The sequence below is a fragment of the Urocampus carinirostris genome, chromosome 5 (genome assembly GCF_059441175.1).
Source record: "Urocampus carinirostris isolate Australia breed hairy pipefish chromosome 5, RoL_Ucar_1.0, whole genome shotgun sequence".
NCBI classification, from domain to species: domain Eukaryota; kingdom Metazoa; phylum Chordata; class Actinopteri; order Syngnathiformes; family Syngnathidae; genus Urocampus; species Urocampus carinirostris.
The window spans coordinates 30,373,945-30,396,383 of NC_142353.1; the positions used below are offsets into that span (position 1 = coordinate 30,373,945).

General features: G+C 40.0%; 1 protein-coding gene across 3 annotated transcripts in view; it reads right to left on the reverse strand.

Moving 5' to 3' along the window:
• Positions 1–22,439, reverse strand: part of trpm3 (transient receptor potential cation channel, subfamily M, member 3) — a 231,293-nt gene that overhangs the window by 43,276 nt on the left and 165,578 nt on the right. For 2 of the 3 annotated variants that reach the window (XM_088336426.1, XM_088336428.1), the window contains exons 13-16: positions 17,125–17,265; positions 14,796–14,825; positions 10,335–10,627; positions 3,777–4,005 (exon numbers count right to left, since the gene is read on the reverse strand). In XM_088336426.1, coding sequence (XP_088192552.1) covers positions 3,777–4,005; positions 10,335–10,627; positions 14,796–14,825; positions 17,125–17,265 — 693 coding nt within the window. The remainder of the gene's footprint in view (positions 1–3,776; positions 4,006–10,334; positions 10,628–14,795; positions 14,826–17,124; positions 17,266–22,439) is intronic. The other variant, XM_088336427.1, reaches the window with a different exon arrangement.

Consider the following 22,439-nt stretch of genomic DNA (forward strand, 5'->3'; position numbering starts at 1 on the left):
TGCACTTCGCCTATAAAATATGATGAAATAAGAAACAAAACGGTTTCACGGTATTTTGTTGTAACCAAAAAAAAAAGAAAACTTTGCATCCTCAGTGTCTTTTTGACTCATCAAGCAAAAGCAGCACTCCATTTTTTTGTCCCGCCTCGGAGAGCTGAATTTACACAGTTAACGAGAGAGCAGTTAAAGTGAAAAAGTGTCCGCCTCCATAAAATCTTGAGTGAGAGCTCAACGCTAAAAGATGTGCGACGCAGTTTGAAGGTTTTCTCGTAATTAAGGTCAGCTCCAGGCGTGAGAAGACAATCGGCGCGCATAAACTAACTAAGTTATGGCAAAGGGTTCATTGCTTTCGGCCGATTAGACGTATTCTTCTCCTAAATGACCGACTTTACTTGCGCCGCTATTAATTATCCGTGAAATATGATCTGAAACTTAGTGATACAAAGTCACGTACAGTTTTTTTTGCCCACATGGTACGATTTCCTTGCAGAGAATCATGAATACTGATGAGGGAAGTTAAGCCTGGAGTCTTTTATATGTCTTCATCTTGGGGCAACTTAGGTTCATTAGCTTAAGCGATGTTGACACAAAATGGCGGAAACGAGGGCAGGTGATGATCTCGCAGTTCAGAAATGTCCTTTGGGCTATTTTTGGTGCCGGCTCCAGTGATGAGAAAATGATATAGTGTTTATTAGTGTTATTTTGTTTTTATTCTGCTTGCTTGTAATGAAGAATGCTTCTAATGTCAGGGTTGTTCTACTTTGACTATTTGGAACTTGCAAAGAAAATTTCTCATAATGCCAGGATTGGGTTATTTTGACTATTATTGAGTGCTTGTTATCTATTTTGACTATTGGGACACTGAAGATTCCTTTAAAGCCTGGGTTGGGTTATTTTGACTATTATTGAGCACTTGTGCTGCTTTGCGCTGTTTACATCATTCTCTCCCTGTCTGCAAATCATTTTGTGCTGCTTTAATTTCCTCATGTTTTAGGGTTGATGTACTTTTAGTAACCTAGGAGATTTGAATTAAAAGTAAGGGCCCACGGGAAGACCATTAGAACAAGTTGGGTTTTTACATCCTGAAGGTTTTGTTAGCGCGTGTGCGGCACAGTTCTGAGGTCATGAGATCGGACCTCCTGTGTCGAGTTTGCATGTTCTCCCCGTGCTTGCATGGGTTTCCTCTTGGAACTCCGGTTTCCTCCCACATTCCAAATACATGCATGTCAGGTTAATTGGCCGGTCCGAATTGTGCCTATGTGTGAATGAGCGAGAAAGTTGTCTGCCTCTGTGTGCCCAGCAACTAGCAGGCAACCAGTCCAGGGTGTCCCCTGCCCACTGGCCGAAGATAGCTAGGATGGGCTCCAGCACCCCCGCGACCCTACTGAGGATAAGCGGTGCAGATAATGGATGGATGGATGGATAACTGAATCATTAAGAGGTACTGAAATTTACTGACTATAAGGCACACCTCCCAAAAAAATGGACATATATTTAACATGGGCCTTATAATCTGGTGTGCCTTTTATACACATACATTGGAAATGCATAAGTGTAAATAACCCAATTTCTGCAATTATTGATAGTCGAAAATTATAGCTGAGCGTGATTGCATAGCAATGTTGGCAACGGGGATGAAACCCTAAAAGTGACGATGAGAGGGCCAGGCCACAAGGCACAGACCGTAGATGCAGTATGAAAAGGCATGAGGTCTTATCGCATTAACACACTTTTTTAGTCACAGTACCAGACATGAATGTTAAAAAGTGGAGAAAACCACAGTTGAAATTCTGTTTCACTATTTCTCAGCTCAAACTACACATTGTAAGTGGGCAGATGTTTATGTATTGGGTATTGTATGCCTTTTTATTGTCTATTGTTTTCTTTTGCCAATTAATGATGGATGTTTTTTTCTGTGCTGTGCCTAAATAAAATGCCAAAAATGTGTTGTGAAAGGATAGTGGAATGTTCGGACGCGTTCTAAGGGATGGACAGGGCACCTGCATGATGCGACAGGGGTAAACCAGTGAAAGCTGTCGGGCCCTGCTGTTGAACAAAAGAGTGTGTTGTGTCACCCTGACCCGGCCGTTTTTTTCTGTCCGTCTCATCTGGAGGGACGAAAGCGTGACCAACTTGAGTGCCGAGATGCTTACCGTAAATTCCGGACTATAAAGCCGCTACTTTTCCCCCAAATTTTCAACCCTGCGGCTTATTCAGAGATGCGGCCAATTTAAGTAATTTTTTTAACGTAAGGTAAGATTTAGACCGGTGGAATATATGCGCCGAGGAAGATCACAACTTATGAGCGTAAACATACCCTCATCGTGCAAATTGCACAAAATAGGGCTCATGACGCAGCCACCATGTTAATCGCAAACGGGCATATTGCTGGGGTGTATTGAAGTAAGGGAGCGCGGAACGTCATCATGATAAAACTTCTTTCCGACATTGAGAAAGACAACTTGGATGTCTTTAACTAAGGAGGAAGAAGAGGATGGCCTGCTGTGATTCTTGCGGTTACGGCATGTATTTCCCTAACAGATTAATTCTCTTGTGTGCGAGCGTCTTGTTAGTAGCGTGAGGCTACCTCCCAAAGGCACGGTTTAGGATGAAAGTTGTATTATTATTATTAAAGCTTTGAAAACTCTCTCGATGTACCGTCTTTCTTTGTAAATATGTGTAATATGTATTTGCAACTGTATATTTTTGTAATGTATTTGTTCGTATTTATTTGAGACACTTATTCTGCACGAGCAAATTAAAAAAGAGGGGCGGAGCAAACGCCAACGCTGATGGGAAAGTGGGGACCGGTAAAGGTGAGTTTGTGTGGACACGGCGGCCAATAATGGATATATATTTTTCCCACCCTTACCTTTGGAAATATACACTTTTTTTTCTTATTACTATCAACGGCCACCCAGAATCTGCAGGTCTGCAACAAAGTTTAAGTACCTATATCATTTTACGTTTGCTTTGGCGGCTGTGGTTTTTGGACTGTGTGCTTCAATGAAGGACATTTAGTTTCAATCGCGGCACTTGAAGTTTGGCTCGGATTAATTTCGTGTTTGTTTTATGTGGGTGCATGCGGCTAATATACAGGTGCGGCTTGTGTATGGACAAAATCGGTTTTCCCCTTAAAATGTAATGGGTGCGGCTTATAATCAGGTGCGCTCTATAGTCCGGAATTTACGGTAACTTGTTTGCCTGGTTTGGGTTGGCCATGCTCAATTATTTTTGTGTTTTTTTGCAATTTTTTTTATTTCTTTGTTTTTGTGTTTGTGTTTGTCTTGCTGTAGGTCACCCTTCTCGAGGGATATGACCCGGGTAGACAGATAGATACTGTCAATTGATGCCTTGTGAAAACTTAGCTTTCAAAAAATACATAAAATGTAAACATTTTCAACGGTAGTGTGCCCTGAATTTTTTTTTTATAAAAAAAAAAAAAAAAGTGACTTGGCTCAAAAAGGGTTGAAAAACGCTGCTGTAGTTGAAATAAATCTGCACTCTCCCTGCCATGTTCCAGGTTCAAATCCTGTTGTATCCATTGTTTCGCAATTTTGGATCACCAATATATTCTGACTGATCGATCAATGTACAAACACGGTACTTATTTATTTTTTTGTGCAACCCCAGCCCTTACAGTTTTAATTACATGCACTTTACAGTGTGGTGCACCTTATATATGAAGAACATATCGCAAAAGACTACTCTTTGGGGGCGGGCCTTGTAATCCAGGGTGCCAGAATACAGTAAATTGGATACGCCGTTTCTCTCACCTTCAGTCCGGAGTTTTTGCGCATGCGCAATCGTCCCATCCACATGTCCGTCAGCAGCATCTGACTGCAAGTGTGGGCAATAAAATCTCGATGCTTGGCCGCCACCGCCAGCTGCAGGCAGGTGGCGTTGCTCCAGTTCTTCAGTTCGTACGTCAGGAGCTTCATGGCCATCTGCTCGTCCTGTTTATAAGACTGGTCCAGGAGTTCCACAGCCAGCTGGCCAAACTCTCTAAGAAAATCGTGCACAGGACATGGGCGTAAGCATTAAGACATGAATAGAGGGAACAGTGTGCCTTGTCAAAACATGTAAGGAATACGTGAAACTAGTTCAGGCATCGATGACCATCTGGTCCAGGAACTAAATTAGATTTGCATACAAACAGCGCCGCCCACGAGAGGACGCGGGAAAAAGGGAGCACATGCGCAACCTTTATAAACAGCTTGAGTAAACACGCACGGCGTCACACCGAGAGCCATATTCATCAGTTACCTTATTTAAAGAATTGGCAAAACAAAACCCTAGAAGCTCTAAAAATAGAAATCAGTGCCTCCAACAGAGATGTAACACGATAAATTGGGCAGTATATCCTTGATAAATGTGGTAGAAACTCCTCCCTGCAGATTACTGTCTATCTATGCCATCTGAGAATAACTGCAGGGCATGCAGATTAGACACTTTCTGCTGACATATATTTGCTTTATAATGAATTACTGTATAAAAGTATAAATATTCCATGTAACCCCCCAAAAAATCTTAGGAATAGCTTGGAAATTAAATGGTGACTCACATAAGAATATGATAGTGTCTACAATTTTGGTATTCAGATATCCATTGGAATTATCTTTTAATATAATTGCCATCCATCCATTATCTGCACTGCTTATCCTCAATAGGGTCGCGGGGCTGCTGGAGCCCATCTTAGCTGTCAGATCTCTGAATTGGTTGCCCTCCAGTCGCAGGTCACACAGTCGCTCATTCCCACCCAGGAACAATTTGGACCGGTCAATCCCCTTGACATACATGTTTTTGGAATGTGTGAAGAAACCCACGCAAGCACAGGGAGAACATGTAAACTCCACACAGGAATGCCGGTAGCTGGATTTGATCCAATGACCTTAGAACTGTGCCGCGGATGCGCTAACCACTTGGCTGCCGTGACACCCTTCATACAATTATATCAATTAAATACTTTATACAGACGCTTCCCTACTTACTACCATTCGACTTACGAAAAACAGTTGATACGATCATTTACTTCGGGATGTCGAAAAATATCCGGACATTGCTGTAGGTTAGATTTTGTACTGTGTGCACCTTTTTTCCGAGTATAGGACATGGCTGTAGTGCTTCTTTCCGCCACTACTGGCGTGTGATGGCGCTGTGAGAGGTCACCCAGCATTCACCCCGAAGAAGAAATCCGCTTCCTCTTCTTAGTTCGTGTGTAAACATACTGTCTGTATCTCTAGCACGCTAAGAACTTCGTCATTTTTATTGTTTAATATCTCGTGCATGCATTCAATATGCTTGGTGTAAAGTGTAAAGAAGAGGCAAGTCGATTCTTTTGAAACAAGAGTGAAATAAGAAAGCTTGATGTGGTTGAGAACATTGTTGGATTGCTTTTTTTCGGCCACTTTTTACCACGGAGCAGCACCTCTTGAAGCGCATCTTCCAAAAGTAAGTTAAACTCAACTTTATCTTTCTTTATAGAGCATATTATTTTATGAAATGTTTATTTTTTTAGTACAAAACAATACAGGTTACTTATACAAGGCTTAAACATACTTATATAAAACTTAAACATACAAAATATAGCACTGAAGGAACTTACGAACAAATTCAACTTACGAACGATCGTTTGTTAGTAGGGCAGTGTCCGTGCAGGTAACAAATAGAACATTTTAAAAGAACAGTTCTTTCGTATGAACAACTGTGGTGACCCACCATGGAGAGTGAGTTTTTTCCAGCGGAAGATATCAACCACAAATGAACGAGGGTTCACTGTAGCGCCACAGTTAGCGTTTATCAAATTAAACTTACTATAAAAAAGTCAATCCATCCATCCATTATCTGCGCCGCTTATCCTCAGTAGGATCGCGGGGGTGCTCGAGCCCAGCCCAGCTATCTTCGGGCAGTGGGCAGGGGACAAAGAGACGGACAATTCGCTCATTTACACCTAGGGACAATTAGAACCGGCCAATTAGCCTGACATGCACATTTTTGGAATGTGGGCGGAAACCAGAGTGCCTGGAGTAAACCCACGCAAGCACGAGAACATGCAAACTCCACACAGGAAAGTTCGATATAAAAAAGTATATATTTTTTTAACAAACATTAAACATGTGCAACATAACTGTAAGAAAGAGAACAGACATTCAAATGCCAGAACTATTCCTTGGAATATTTTAAAGTTCCGACTAGATTTTGAACACACCTCAATTCCAGCTAAGAATGTTAGTAGGATTTGCACTTAAAACAGCTGTACAATACAATATTACAATTACAATTAAAAATACAATATTACAATGTTGGCTGAAGATAAAGTACCTAAACCAATTCCATTTTTCATTGCGGGGAAGACATGTTTAAAAACTATACAAGAAAACAGAAGATTACCCACAAAGGAAGTTAGAAAACAAGGAAATTACATTTCAAACTTATAATAGAATCGCTAGTGAGTCATCCAACATCTAATACCCAAAGACACCCTGGATATATTAATCTTTTTTAGTAAAATTATCAAAAGTACATGTGTATGTTTTTTTTTCATTTAATTAATTTAAATTAGGGACAATTGCAAAGTCTTCATCAAAATCCTTCGACAACTGAATAGCTTTCCAGGTGGCACAATAGCTTTTCGTGTCAGGGTTGCCCATGGCGCCCAATTGGCCCTGCTCGTTTGGCGCCAGCTGCGGCTTGTTGACTGATCGGCTTCCCTCCTATTTAAGCTCAGTGCTCTCACCCTTTGTCAGTCCATCAACGAACCTCTGCACCCGCAAAACGTGGGTTTTGACTCTGTCCGGATTCCTCTTTTGTATTTCCTGTCCGGTATCGTTCACTTCTATTTCGTCCTGTTTAATATCGATCTTCTGTTTCATTCCCGGCTATTTTGTTCTGTTTAATATCGATCTCCAGTTTCGTTCCCGGCTATTTTGTTCTATTTGATATCAATATCCAGTGTCTGGTAGGGTTCCATTGAGTTTGCCCTTTTTAATTTCGATCTCCAGTGTCCGGTATCGTTTCCGTCCATCTCGTCCTGCATGTTATCGGACTCCAGTCTCCAGTGCCTGATATCAATTTTGTCCGTCCCATCCTCTCCGGTATCAACCCCATCTGTCCGATTTCTGCTCCCGCAATTGGTATCTATCTCGTCGGACTCTGGCTTCCTGTCATTCCACGCCAGACTGCTGCCTTACGTTTTCCGCCCAACGATCGCCGTATCACTGTCATTTTGGGTTTTTCCTGTGAAATAAAGCTTGTGTGAGAAACGTCACGCATTTGGGTCCTCCTCCTGTTCCTTTACTCGACATTTCGATTTTGTGCAAGAATATTGGACTTTTTCGTTATGGATTCCCCTTAGATGATGAGTTTCTGCTCTGTAGATAAACAAATACTGAATATTTGCTGGGAGTTGGTTCTTACTTTGTCTACAGTCTTATTAACACATTTTATACCCATAATTGATTGTGAAAGGTCTTAAAATAACTGGATATTTCACCTGCCCTACATGAGCGGTTATTTTTGTAAGCCAAGTGCTCCCCTCTAGGTGATTCCTATCATCACCATTCCATTTCCTTAAATAATGATGATGCATGTCAAAAGGGTTCACTATGTATGTCACTTGCGGCCCCCGGGAGCCGGAGCAATGGAATCGGGTCATTTTCCTGGGAAGAAGACATGTCAGTGTGCAGCCCCCGTCGCGAAGGGCTTGTCACATCGCAATATCGATTAGATTTCGGTTAATCGTGCAGCCCTAGTTATGACTATGTTATTATTGGAAGTTAAAACATAATTTTACGAGAAAATCACAATGACACTGGTGAGCTAACGCGTGGCCCGCATGCCCGATCAGGCAAGCCAATGATTTTAATCCGGCCTGTGAGGGTAAAGTGAGAGAAGTGCAATTCAAAAATGAACTGCACTTTTAAATATTTTCACTTGATGGAGCCAAAGCAAAGTGCCACCTGCAAAGCAACTCTAAATGTATTTATTTCTCTCTTTCTCTTTTTCTTTCTTTTGCTCTCTCTCTTTCTCTCTACCTCTCTTTTTTCCACTCTTTTTATCTGTCTCTCTTTTTCTCTCTTTTCTTCTTTTACTTTTTTGCCTCTCTCTCAACCTTTCTCTTTTTTCTCGCTCGCTCCACTTGAATCTATTTCTATTCATCTTTTTTTCTCACCTCCATTTATTTTCTCTATTTCTTGCTCTCTCTCTCTGTCTTACTTTTTCCACCATCTTTTGCTTTATTTTTCTCCTCTCTCTTTGTCCCTCTTTTTTCCCTCTTTCCTTCTTTTTCTGTTTTTTATCATCTTTCTCTTTCCCTTTGCTCTTTTGTCTCACTCTCTAGATTTCAACTTCTCATTTCTCTCTGTCTCTCTCTTTCTCACACGCTCTCTCTCTATCCATCTCTTTCAAGTGCTTCCCACTAGGTGATTCCTGTTATCACCATTCCATTTCCTTAAATAATGATGATGCATGTCGAAAGGTTTCTCTATGTATGTCACTTGCGACCCCTGGGAGCCAGAGCAATGGAATCGGATCATTTTCCTGGGAATAAGGCATGTCAGCGTCACTATGGGGGCCTGGCCCGTTTCGCGAAGGGATTGTCACATCGCAATGTCAATTTGATTTCAGTTAACCGTGCAGCCCTGGTTATGACTTTGTTATTATTGGAAGTCAAACAATCTTTTTACTAGAAAATCACAATGGCACTGGTGAGCTATTTTTAGAACAGTTTGAAAAGCATCTCAGCTGTCCTTAGGGGGAAGCTTGGTGCCTGCGGGCATCATGTTGGAGACCCCTGCTATAGACAGCTGTAGATTTTTAAAACAAATTGCTGTTTTGTATGTTTATTTGTAACAATTCTTAAACTGAACATTTTATTTTGTCCATCTATTTTGGAAACATTGTCAGACTTCATGCAGTAAGTCTTTAACTTGTTGCTGAGTGTCGATTAAAATTAGTTTGTGTATTTTTTGTAGACCTTTTTATATGGCCAAATTCAAGCACTTTTTAAGGACTTTCAAGGCCAAATGTGCAATTCTTCAAGTACCATTAGAAAAGTAAAAAATCTGGATCAAATAATGTATTTTGCACACATACTGTATATAGGATTTACAATTGTGATTTTTAACCTTGTTTGTGCATTTATCAAGATATACCATTATTTGATCTCGAGTAAATCGTGAATATATTTGTTTTTGAGACAAATCCCTCCCCATGAAAGAAGTACTTCCCATTATACTTTTTGATAAGGATCGCCAAATATTGTTTTTTGAGGACCAATACAGACACTGATTATTATTAGTAAGAGGAAGCTGATAACCGATATTCGGTTGCTGTAAAAACTTAAAGATTGGTGTATGAAATTGTCATGATTACTGATGTGAAGAACCTGTGCCCGCTCCTATGACGCCAACTGCCTCGGATTCTGATTGGCTCCCTGTCACTATTTAAACCCACGTCTCTCTGTCACCTGTTGTCAGTCCGTCTGCGAACCTCAGTTTACTCTAGGCAAGCCTTTTTCGACCCTGACTCCCATCTGTTCTTGCTCTCGTCTGTTCCCCGGCTTCGACCCGTATTTTGATCCTGACGACGTCTACTCTCCTTTCCTGGCTTTCGACTCGTTTCCGATCCCGACCACGTTTTTTGCTTTCCTGTCCTGGCTACTGACCCGTTTTTTTCCGTTCCCGACACCGCCACTTCCGCGTTCAGAACGACCTGCTTCCTGCCTCCAGTGATCACCGGATTGTGGATGCAACACTTTCCTTTCTTCCCAATAAAACTGGGAGAAACGTAACGCAAGTGGGTCCTGTCTTTGTTCTGGTCTTGACAGGAAATATGTTATAAGGCAAATAGAAACAAAGAATACCTCTTATAGTATAGATTCAAATGCAATGTATATATCTCTCTAAAATATTTTACATTAAATAAGTTTGAATTTCAACACAATTTATATGACATATTTTTTCACTTACAACAAAAACTTACAGTGCAGGAAATCAAATTCTGCTTAGCAGTGCCTCATATAAAGGTACATAAACTTAATAATAGCATGGCTATCATTTCAAGCGTTTAAAGCACTTTTCAATACTTGAAAACGCAACGTAAAAAAAAAAAGTTTTTTCGAGGATTTCAAGCACCCGTACCAACCCTGGTGTCAGCGCGCCCACCTGGAGTTGTGGTTGAAGCCACCAGATAGCAGTGTCAGCATCATTTTTAAGCAGACTTTTTGAGAAACATGGCAATCGTTTCAAGCGTTTAAATCACTTTTCAATACTTGAAAACGCAACATTAAAACATCGAGGATTTCAAGTACCCGTACCAACCCTGGTGTCACCCACCTGGAGTTGTGGTTGAGCTCCTGCGAGATGTCGTCCACCATGTCGTTCTCGGAGGCCTCGTGCGCCATGGCCTTGCAGAGTTTGCACGCCACCAAGGCTTTGGCCATGGCTTCTTCGCCGTGCTGCCAGAAGAAGAGCGCCATCTTCTGCCGCTTCATCAACACGGCCCACACCATCAATTCGTGGAAAGGGAAAGGGAAGTGGTTGATTTCGGGGTCGTCCAAATCGATGTCCACCTCTTCCTCGCGCTTGCGTGTGGTTTTTTGGCGGCCCCTGCGGATGGGCATGTCGTCCTGGTGGGGGCGCCGACACATGCGACAAGGGGGAGGAAAACACACAGCTCTGTAGATCCGTCCTGCGGGCAAACCTTTCAGATTCTCATCCCGACCGACCCTTTGCAGACACCCGAAGCCGTTTGGTTAAGGCAGGGGTGTCAAACGCGTGGCCCCCGTACCTGGTCAGGCCCGCTAGCTATTTTAATCCGGCCGTGCAAGAGAAAAACTAACTGCACTTTTAAATAAGTTCACTTGATGGCACCAAAGCCCGGTGCCACTTGTAAAGCAACTCTAAGTGTATTTATTTCTCTCTCTCTCTTATTCTCTCTTTCGCTCTCTTTTTTTTTCTCTCTCTCTTTTAATGTTTCTTTCCTTCTTTCTCTTTTTAGTATCTCTTACTTCCTTTCTCTTTTTCTCACCCACACCTTCTTTATCTTTCTCTATTCCTCTCTCTATTTCTTTTTTCTCTTTCTTGCTCTCTCTCTCTCTTTTCCACCATATCTTACTTTATTTTCCTCCTCTTTCTTTCTCTCCGTTACTCTCTTGTTCTATTTTCTCCTCTCTCTTTATCGCTCTCTTTTTTTCTCTCGTTCCTTCTTTCTCTGTATCATCTTTCTCTCTTTATTTCTCTCTTTTGTCTCCATTTCACTTTCTCCATTTATCTCTGTCTTTCTTTCTTTCTCTCTATTTATTTTCTCTCTTTATCACTCCCTCCCTCCCCTTCCCTCATATTATTTCTTTCTTTTGCTTTCTCTCTCTGTTTCTTTTCTCTTCCTCCGTTTCTTGCTCCCTCATCTTTTCCTCTCTCTCTCTCTCTCTCTCTCTCTCTCTCTCTCTCTCTCTCTCTCTCTCTCTCTCTCTCTCTCTCTCCCTCTCTCTCTTTGTCTCTCTCCTTCTTTCTCTTTTTTATATCTCTCTTCCTTTCTCTTGTTTCTTGCTCACACCATCTTTATCTTTCTGTATTCCTCTCAATTTCTTTTCTCTATTTGTTCCTCTCTCTCTTTCTATTTTTCTACTATCTCTTACTCTATTTTCCTCTTCTCTCTCTCTTTCTCTCCCTCACTTTCTTGCTCTATTTTCTCCTCTCTTATTATCCCTCTTTTTTTCTCTCTTTCCTTTTTTCTCTGTATCATTTTTCTCTATTTCTCTGTCTCTTTTGTCTCCATTTCACTTTCTCCATTTGTCTCCATCTCTGTCTCTCTCTCTCTATATATATATTTATTTTCTCTTTTTTATCACTCCATCTCTCCCCATCTCTCTCAATTTTTCTTTCTTTCTCTTTCTCTCTCTTTTTCTTTCCTCTTCCTCTATTTCTTGCTCTCTTTTCCTCTTTTTCCATCTTCCTCCCTCTTCTCTCCCTGTATCACTGTCTCACTCCTTTTCTGTTTTTTCATTCTCATTCTCTTCATGTTCCTCTATGTTTTTTTCTTGTTCTATCTCTCTCTTTCATTCTCTCTGTTCCTAATTTCCTCTCTTTTTCTTATTTCCCCCCTTTTTCTCTCTATCCTCTTTCTTCCTCTCTCTATTTCCCTCTCTCCTTCTCCTTTCTTTTTTCTTTACCGGTCCGACCCCCGTGATAAAGCTTTTTTATTCATGTGGTCCCCGAGCTAAAAATGAGTTTAATGGTTTAATGTATTAGAAACGGATAAAAATACAACATGATAGTGTTTGTTAATATATAATTTTATAATGCCTATCGCTGAATGATGACTATATTAGGAAATGCCCCAAAACATACTTTCAGTTACATAAGCTAATGCAGTAGACGCCCGGGATATGGTGACCCTACCTTACGACGTTTTTACTTTATAGTGTGGAATAAAATGGATTTGTTTTTTCTTTAAGATCCCCAGCTCAGAACGGACGTCATATCCCGGGGGGTCAACTGCATCTGAAAATGTTTCTTGATACCCTTGTTTGTACTAAGATTAAAACCGCTAGTTAGACGCTAACAGCAGCAGATCATAACAGAGGTATTGATTTCAAAGGTCTCTTAGGACCTGAAGATTAATGTTCGATCACAAAAATCTAACGGCGGACTGCTGTGCTTTGGATATTGTACGTGCTTTGTGACAAACCAGTCAATACGCAACGTGAGATCATAAAGGTGTTGGAAAAAGCCTGTAGTGGTTATCAAGATTACATTCATAACAAGGACACATTAACTTGCACACGTGAAGAGAGACAAAAAAAGTCATGCATGTTGTGTTTTTTTTCCGGGAAAAACACGACTGACAGACTACTGCAGCTACGTCACAGTGCGGAATCACACATGGGGTCGGGTCATTGCTCAGTCAGTTCAGTGCCACTGTGAGCTCGGACCAACGTGTTCTCACAAGAATTTAGTAGAACATTGCACGGAATCGGGAAATGAATCATAGTGATACGATAAGGGTTTATAAAGAAAAGCTCGTTTCAAAACACAATCTAAAAGATGTACAGAGACACCTTGCTACTTCAAACTTCGGTTCACTGATTCGCGGATGTTCATCGTGTATTGTGTTCTGCACTCTGATTGGCTCAACAGAATAAGATGCCATTTATCTCCAACAAAGTTGGACCTCTCCACCTGCTAAACCCGCTCTGGAGCTACATGGGGGTCTTTGACGCTCCCTAGTGGCTCTTAGTGGCTCCCTGTTTCATCAAAATGTTTGACAATGAAAATATAAAGTATATGGTTTCTATAGGACAGAAACATAAGGTAAATGTAGTTTTCCAAAACGTCCACATGATGGCAGCAATGTATCATTTAATGGGAGGTGAATCAGGTTCTGAATTCCTAAGGTTATGCAATAAAACAGGAAAAATAAATTTAAAAAGTTATTCGTGAAAAAGAGTGTTTATTAAGTACAGTACTTTTATTAGTTTAACAAATACTTGAGCCTGTAAATTGGGTTTGTTTTTGAGTAATAATAAATTATTTAAGGTTTCTACTTCGCAAATTTTCACAATTCGCAGGGGTTTCTGGTCTGCATTAACCGCAATAACTGTGGAATTATTATACTTCAACCTTAAACATCTGGGGAAAAAAAAAACATTGAGGTGCTGGAGCCTTTTCGTACTGTATTCCTTCGGTTTTCTTTTTGCAAGTAATCCGTTTCATGACCAAACATATATAGTAAATGTGTACATAAATACCATAGTGTATACAACTTAACAGTAAAATGTGTCACACAGTAAATCCGTTCGCTTTTGCGTACAGTTTACCTGGACCGGGATATTTTCATGCTGCAAAGCACTGTAGACTACAATATATACAAACTCGGGCTTAATCGCCAAAAAAAGCCATGAGAGTATTGGTAGATTTATCCTGGAAATTTAATTGTTATTTTCTGCCCCTATTGATAAAATGCTACAGTTGTATCCATCCATATATAGTGGATGCCACAGTCGTATCCAACCATATATAGTGTAAGTTGACGCTTCTGGCAAGCCAGTTTTGGAGCAAACAAGCAGATAAATTTGTTTTTGTGAATGAGATAAAGGGTATCATCCATAACCTTTATTTTTTTTGTTCCTTTATATTGTGTAAATTATAACCTTATCTTCTTTGTCCCTTTATCTTCTTTGTTTTCTTTTATCCTCACTGTTAAATGTGAAACTGGAGTGCCACGTCCAATTTTGGTGTCACAATATGTTCAACCCATTTTGTAACAATGACAATAAAGGTATATTCTATTCTATTCTATTCTTTATTAAAAGCATGAATTAAACGCGGGAACGGCTTCTATTTTCCTAACTGCGTCACTCGTGCTTAACCAATCAGAGTTGGACTAATGCCTCTATTTAAACAAAAAGCCGAGATGAAGAAAGTCAAACCGGGAAATGATGAGGGAATACATTATATGGAAGTTCCTACTGCATGTCTGGTGTTTGAATGCACCACAAATCGAGAATAGCAGTAGGTGCTTTGCCTAGGGGAGGCTCAGTTTTTGTGAAAGAAGTGTCCTACTTCCTGATAAGAATGGTCTCCACCATCTTTTGGTACAAAATCCTACTAAAACTCTTGTGAGAAGAAGCTCTTTGAACATGTGCAATATTGCAACAAGGATGATTTTGTTCAGAGGAAAAAAAAGAAGAGACATCCACTGAGAGACAAAACACAGACCAGCACATTTTTTTGCAACACTTTAGAGGAGCAAGAGGATGGGCAGTTGAATGGAATGAGCATGATGGAAACACTCACCTCCATCCCCAGCAGTTTCAAGGCTTTGGGCTAAAAAGCAACAAGAACATGAAGAGACTGAACAACACCTTTTGGGGATGTAATTTATGGAGCAATGCGACAATGCCGAAAAGTGAGCGACTTATATGCAAAGCTACTACCTCTGAATCGCAGCAGAGCGGTGGCGTCAGCATAGCGTTCTGTGCATCGGTACTAAAAACAAGGCCATGTTTGCATTATGCATTCATGAGCTATCGTCCCTGTCGGTAAAAATAGGCACGGTTTTCTTGGGGGAGTTTTGATATCTGCATCTATTTAAAGGCTTTGTTCTCTGTTAACACGTGTTTATGTGTTTGCCTGAGCTTGTGGTTGTGATCACAGGTTCTGGTCGTAGGGGATAAATCACTCCTCATGTATATATGTCTTTGAATCATCTCCGGCTTTTTTTCCAACAAGCTGCTTTTGTTGCTTCTGTTCGGAGACATGCAAATATGGAGGCAGGCATATGGAAGTTAATAAACACACAGCACGCACAAGGGACACCATCAAGCAAATTGATGGCATTTGAGACAGACTTTTTTGTTTTACTCACAAGGTATGAAGACGATCAGTGAGGGTATTTACAGGAATGTCTCCAAAAATGTGAATATTGTGATAGAGTTCTAAATTTTCTGTAATACATTCTGGATTACTTAGAGATCAAATGAACTAAGTTTGGAATTCTTTTTAATATTGCTGATTATGGGGAATGTTCAAATATCTTACCTTAAAATATTTAAAAATCATAAAAAGGTATACTAGTAAGCTTTGAGCTTAAGAAATAGTCAACTGGGGATAATGGATTGCGGCGAACATAGTGCAGGCCTGCAATGGCACGTTTGAGAAACCTGAACCAAAAACAAAACGCACTTTGCCGCAATGCCACTGTAAGATCTGTTCCACACCAGAAGAGCATTCTGTTCATGAACCAAGTAAAACAAAATCAGTCATTGAATACATACTGCTGCACAGGAAAAAAAAAATATATGAACCTTGAAAATTATAATGGTTTTAAAATTGTTGGCACTAAATGTAATTGCACTTATTTTTGATTTTTGCCTATTTATCCTAATCACTTGACCGTGGATATTGGATCGCGGACACAACCGTTTATTTCATTTTAGGCATTCCGGAGGTAAATGCCTGCCGACAAAGGTACTTCTGCCAGTTCCCGCTTGCAACAGTACGGGATTGGGGATAATGGAATCCACAAAACGAGTGCAGTTGATTTTAGGGGAAAATAACAGCAAAAGAGAACCACCAGGCCCAACAAAAGGGTCCTCTGTCGGTCTCTCCTCGCAGCACTAAGCGTTTGGGGATATTGGGTCGCGGTTGCACAAGTGCATTTCACTTTTTGGTGGACCGAATGGCAAAAAAAGCGCCAGGCTTGCAGCACTATGCAATCTGGGATTAAAGATCAAGATAATGGATTAAAAAAAAAACATGTGGAATGTTTTTTTTTTTAATATTGGTTTTTATTTTTTACTTTGTAAAAACCAATACAGTGCTTTTAAAATAATAAGCTTGTTCCACTAATAAAAACAACTAATATATAATACAAAAAAATGTTTTGCCGTATTATGTATCTGCTTTAGAAAATACAATTTTAATAAATGAATCAATGTTGATAAGCTTAATTTTAATATAAAAGCATGAGATACATGCAAATAGCTTGATGTGTTAAGAAAAACAGTATATAGGAGCATCAATAGGCTTGCAATTAAATTGAATCGTGATCGACAACGGGAGTTCAATGACCCGTGCATCTAAAACGGCATCTCAAACGTCAGTTTGTAATAGTTTGACCTTCATTAACATTACATCAAGATCACAGTTTTAAAATAATGTGGGTGGGCCACTCACTCGCATCCCTTGTTACCCATGGTGACCAAAGATCACAGATTTCTTGAAGCAATTATCAATGCACCAGATTGGGAAACTTAAAGTCCATCAATCTCTATTCAAGTCATTTGTAATGACGTCAATGTCTGCCCTTAAAGAAACACACCAAAAAATGTTCTCCTTTATATTCCCTTGATAATTCTCGGCTGAGGTTGGCGTGAACTAGTTGCTCATTCGTGCATGTCCCAAGGAACATTTGAAAGTACATGCTAATACGCCCATGCGTGCACACTGTAATCCCTGTTTTGCATTTTATCAATAATAAAGTATAATGTATCCACATTATCCATCATCCCCCTGTCAGAGTTAATTACGATATATTGTCTTTCGACCGTAATGATGTAGTTAAACACAATACATCATGGAAATGATAAGTGTTATAAAAATACCATAAGACGCATTTGCATACCCGTTTAGGGCCAAAAAGGTTGTGGTAGAGAGTCCTGAATCTCTTCCTGGTGTAGTTGCAACGATAAGCCCCGCCCATTAGGTACTCAATGACCAATCCGATGTCGATGAGGCTGATGCGGTAGTCAGGAGGCAGGTTACCCTACAAAAGAGCGGCACATTAGTAAAGAAAAAGTCAACAAAAGACATTTTCGCCAAGGCGAATGAAGTAAACACTGCAACACCGACAACTACATTAACAACAACAAAACTTCCACATCAAACTGAGTTTTGCTATGAAAGGAAGAACGTGATTATCGGATTCACCTTGAAGTAGATCCAACTGAACCCTGGATATTCTCGCTTGGAAAGAACACACAGTGTCAGTGAGTAGAGCGCACGATAAGCACGGGAAATGAGAAAACACAAGAGCACGGCGCTGGAGATCTCTCTTCCAGCACTTTGCACAAAATTGTTTCCCCGTCTGTGATTTACAGTGTCTTGCAAAAGTATTGCCCCCTAAACAACCTTTTGATATATTGCCAAATTTGGGCTTCAAACTTGCACACGTGAAGAAAGACACGACTGACATCATGGTGTGGAATCACACGTGGGGTCGGGTCATTAATCAGTGTCATTTTTAAGCGGACTTGTGAAAAATGGTGGCAATTTCAAACATTTAAAAGCCCTTCAAGTCAAGTCCAATGTTCCCTCTAAACTGCGTGTGTGTGCAGTTGCGCACTGCCCGGAGCATATCCGCGCACAAGAAAATCTAACCAGCTCACAAAAACCAGGGCTCGAAATTGCTAATTAAGAAGCGAATTAAGTCAAAGTTACAATGCATGAAGGTAAAAATACAAGGGTTCCCCTGAGGTTTTGTTCTAAATGCGGTATTTGGAAGTCAAGGTCGAAGTAGAACGAAGTTGAGTAAAGTCAGTAGTTTTTTTCGAGAACCGGCTTTTTCGGCTCGGCTAACTAAAAAGAACCGGATCTAAAGGGTCCAACAGCTCTTCAGGTCGTTTTTGCTTCTTTAATCCCAACATGACCAAATATTATGTAAAATTATGCAAAAAAATGATTTAAAGGAAGGGAGGGGGGGTAGAGCAAAAAACATTAAATAAAAAAATGAAAAATTAGTGAAAAGCTGAGAAAAAAAGAAACAAAGGAGATAAAAAGAGAAAAAAAGAGCAGGAAAAATAAAAAAAAGCCAGAAAAAAAAATAAATAAAGGGAAAAGGAAATAAAGAATAAAAAAAGCAAGAAAAATGTAACAGCTTGGAAAAAATAAACACAATGAGATTTTTTTAAAGGAATTTAAAAAAAAAGTTGAAAAAAACAGGGAAAAAGAAGAAAAAGGTTTGTGTTGCATTCAAATAATTCTCAATTATATCAAGTCAATCTTGTTGCCAACATTGTACTTCCACAAAAAAATGTAATTAAATACAGTTCTGTACTGTGCAAGCGACTAAATAAGCCCCCCAAAATGTTAGTATTGTACGACAAAAGATACCAGGAAAAAAAGAAATGGAAATCTTGTGAAAGAACTGTAAAAACAAATGACGTTTGTAGGCCGAACAACCTTTGCAATAGTACATGAGTTGATTAATTCAAAAGAGGAAAATACTTTTGCATTGCCAGAAACTCCGCAAAATGTAACTTGATGTCAAGTTTTGGACAGGTTTGATAATTATTTAGTTGCCACACTTGGAATTGCTGTTGCTTACTGTTGTTTCAAGCGTAGCTCACCAACTTTGCGTGAACGCTCAGACCCGTGGAAGATTAGAGGGAACATTGGTCAAGTCATGTTTATTTGTATAGCCCTTAATCACAAGAAGTCTCAAAAGGCTGTACAGACAATACACAGACATCATCAACATGAAATATAGGTATCAACAAAATGTCCGGTGAAATAAATAAGAAAAATAACAACAAATCCACTCCTTCCTAAAAAAGCCAGATTATAAAATATATATTGCCATAAAAAAGAGAGAAATTCAGACTTCAATCACTTTTTAATCTTTGAAAATACAAAATGAAATTTCGAGCATTTCAATCACCCTGGACTTCCTGAACATTGCCAGCCCTGAGTTTTTCCGGACTACGTATTGTGTTTATTGTTTTCTCCCTTCCTCCCGTGTGCGGAGCGCTTTTTGTTAATAACCTTCCCCGCTAATTAACTCTTGGTCATTCGGCTTGTGTGTCCGTGCTTGGGTCTGCCTCCCGTAATTCCAACAAGACCAGAGTTAACAAAATGTACTTCCTGTATTTTTACACATACAAACGAACGGGACCCTGCCAATTCAATGTTTCTCATCTGCGGGGATAGAATTTTCTTGCATCCTTTGAGGAACAAAAATCCAGAATCTAAACAGACAGGTTAGCTTAGCTGCTGGGATCTGGCGACGTTCTAAATGTCTTTGTTCATTTACTTGTACTGGAAGTCGGTTTTTGCTTGAGCGGCTGCAGCTGGCAGAGGCAATCTGTGAGCTTGTGACTGAGCTTTTTCACCCTGTAATGATTAGGGCGGCATCTCACACCCGAGCAACTTTTCCCAACAGTTACCAGAAGAACACCTGCTCTGGGATCCAAAGATCATCAAATAGAAAAGCACAGAGTGTGGGGACTCAATCTGGGGGTTGTCGTTAAAAAGTAACCGTCACCAAATCAGATGTGGTGCGGTGCAGAGCAAAACTTACATACTAAACCAAGGTATTCCTTGCAAACATTACAGAGAGAAAATTATCATATTTTCTAATGAGGAACACACTGTAAATACTCAGGTAAAATGTTCCCTCTAATTTTCCACAGGTCTGGGCGTTCACACAAAGTCGGTGAGCAACGCTTGAAACAACAGTGAGCAACCATAATCCCAAGTTTGGCAAAATAATTAATTATCAAACATGTCCAAAACTTTTCCGGCAATGCAAAATTATTTTTCTCTTTTGAATGAATTGACTCATGTACTATTGCAAAGGTTGTACGGCCTACAAACGTCGTTTGTTCTTACAATTCTTTCACAAGATATCCATTTCTTTTTATTTCCTGATATATTTTGTCGCATAATATTAACACATGGGGGCTTATTTAGTCGGTTGTAAGATACAGAACTGTACTTAATCACATTTTTTAGTGGAAGTACAATGTTGGCAACAAGATTCACTTGATATAATTGGAAATTATTTGAATGCAACACAAACTTTTTCTTCTTTTTTCTGTGTTTCTTTTTCTACTTTTTTTAAATTCCCTTAAACAAATCTCATTGTGTTTATTTTTTCTAAACTGTTACTTTTTTCTTTTTGTTCTTTATTTACTTTTTTCCTACATTTCTTTCTTTTCTTTTTTTCCGGATCTTTTCTAAATTTTTCCTTCTTTTTTCTCTTCCTTTTGTTTCTTTTTTTCTCAGCTTTTCACTACTTTTTCACTTTGGTATTATTTTCTTTTTTGTTCTATTCCCCCCTTCCTTTAAGTCATTTTGTGCATAATTTTACATAATATTTGGTCATGTTGGGATTATAGAAGCAAAAACAACCGGAAGAGCCGTTTAGGACCCAAAAGAAAGAGCCTTTTAGTGAGCCGAGCCGAAGAAGCCGGTTCTCGACAAACTCTACTAACTTAACTAAACTTTGCTCTAAATCGACTCGACTTCAAAATACCACATTTAAGACACAACGCCAGGGGAACCCTTGTATTTTTACCTACATGCACTGTAACTTGGACTTAAGTCGCTTCTTAATTAGTAATTTTGAGCCCTCATTTTTGTGCGCTGGCTAGATTTTCTTGTGCGCTGAGAATGTACGAGCAGTGCGCAACTGCGCACGCACGCAGCTTAGAGGGAACACTGCTCAGGTCTCTTTCTTACTAACTGTCAGTGCTCATTTCGTAGAGGTAGAGGAGAGAACTGACCGAGTTGTGTTACTACTTCTTTGGAAGATCATCATATTCTAATGTGGAATATACACTGTGATGCTTACACTCTTTCTAACAAATAGGAAATGCCTTGTGTATATTAAACAGAGGTAGACAGATTATATGCTATTCCTTCTAGAGAAACTCATCATATACACTAATGAGGAACACACTGATGCATAGAATCTTATTAGGAAATCGTGGTGCCTTGCACACATTACAGAGAGGTAAAGAGGAGACACAACATAGTTGTGCTTCTACTCCTAAAGAAAATGTATTCTAATGAGGAACTTACTATAAATGCTAAGAACCTTTCTAACAAATTGCTGGAGCCTTGCTCACATTATGGAGAGGTAGAGAAGAGATACTGTCATGATTACTCATTGTTTGGCGCCATCTGCTGCCTGTTACCTGATAGGTTCCCCTCCTATTTAAACTCAGTAGTTCATTCACTCTTTGTCAGTCCGTCAGCGAACCTCCGCATACGCAAGGCAAGCACTTCGTCTCTGGCTCCCTGACTTTTCCCTTCCTTCAACAACGCTCGAATCTCCCGCTGCGGCTAGTGACCTGATTTTGCCGACCAACCACGCTCCGATCTCCTGCTCTGACTACTCGACCTGTTTTGCCCATTGACCACGCTCCGATCTCCCGCCCTGGCTACTTGACCTGTTTTGCGAGCACCGAATCGCTGGTGTTTGTTTCCCCGCACCTGACTTCCTCGATTATCCAATAAGCCTTTGTGTGAGCTGTTACGCGTTTGGGTCTACCATCTGTTCTGTTTCAGACAAATAAGATCAAGTTGTGCTACTACTTCTATAGAAAATCATTGTGAACTCTACCCAGGAACATATTTTAATGCTTAAAATCGCCGTGCCTTGCACACATTAAAGTGAGGTAAAGAGAAAACACGACTAACTTACAGTACTACTTCTACGGAAAATCATCACATATTCTAATGAGGACCATACTATTTTGATTAGAATCTTTCTAACAAGTTGGCGGTGCCTAATGAATATTACAGAGAGGTAGAGAGAAAGACAGGACCAAGTTGTGCGACTACTTGTAGAGAAAAATAATCATGTATTCTGATGCGAAACAATAATATTTCTAGAAAAAAATAGCACTAGTTTGTGCACATTACGCAGAAAGACAGGATGTCACGGTTGCTATGGCGACCAATTGGCCCCGCCCGTGCGGCGCCATTGACAGATCAGTTTTCCGTCTATTTAAGCTCAGTGCTCCCATTTTTCCTTTGTCAGTCCGTCAACGAACCTCTGCCCCGCAAGACGAGGGTTTTGACTTGGTTCTGTTTTCCTATTTGTATTTCCTGTGCCGTATTGTTCCTGTTTATCTTTGTCCTGTTTATTATTCTCTCCACTTTTCGTTCCCGTCTAGTTTGTCCTGTTTATTTTCGATATTCTGTTTCATTATC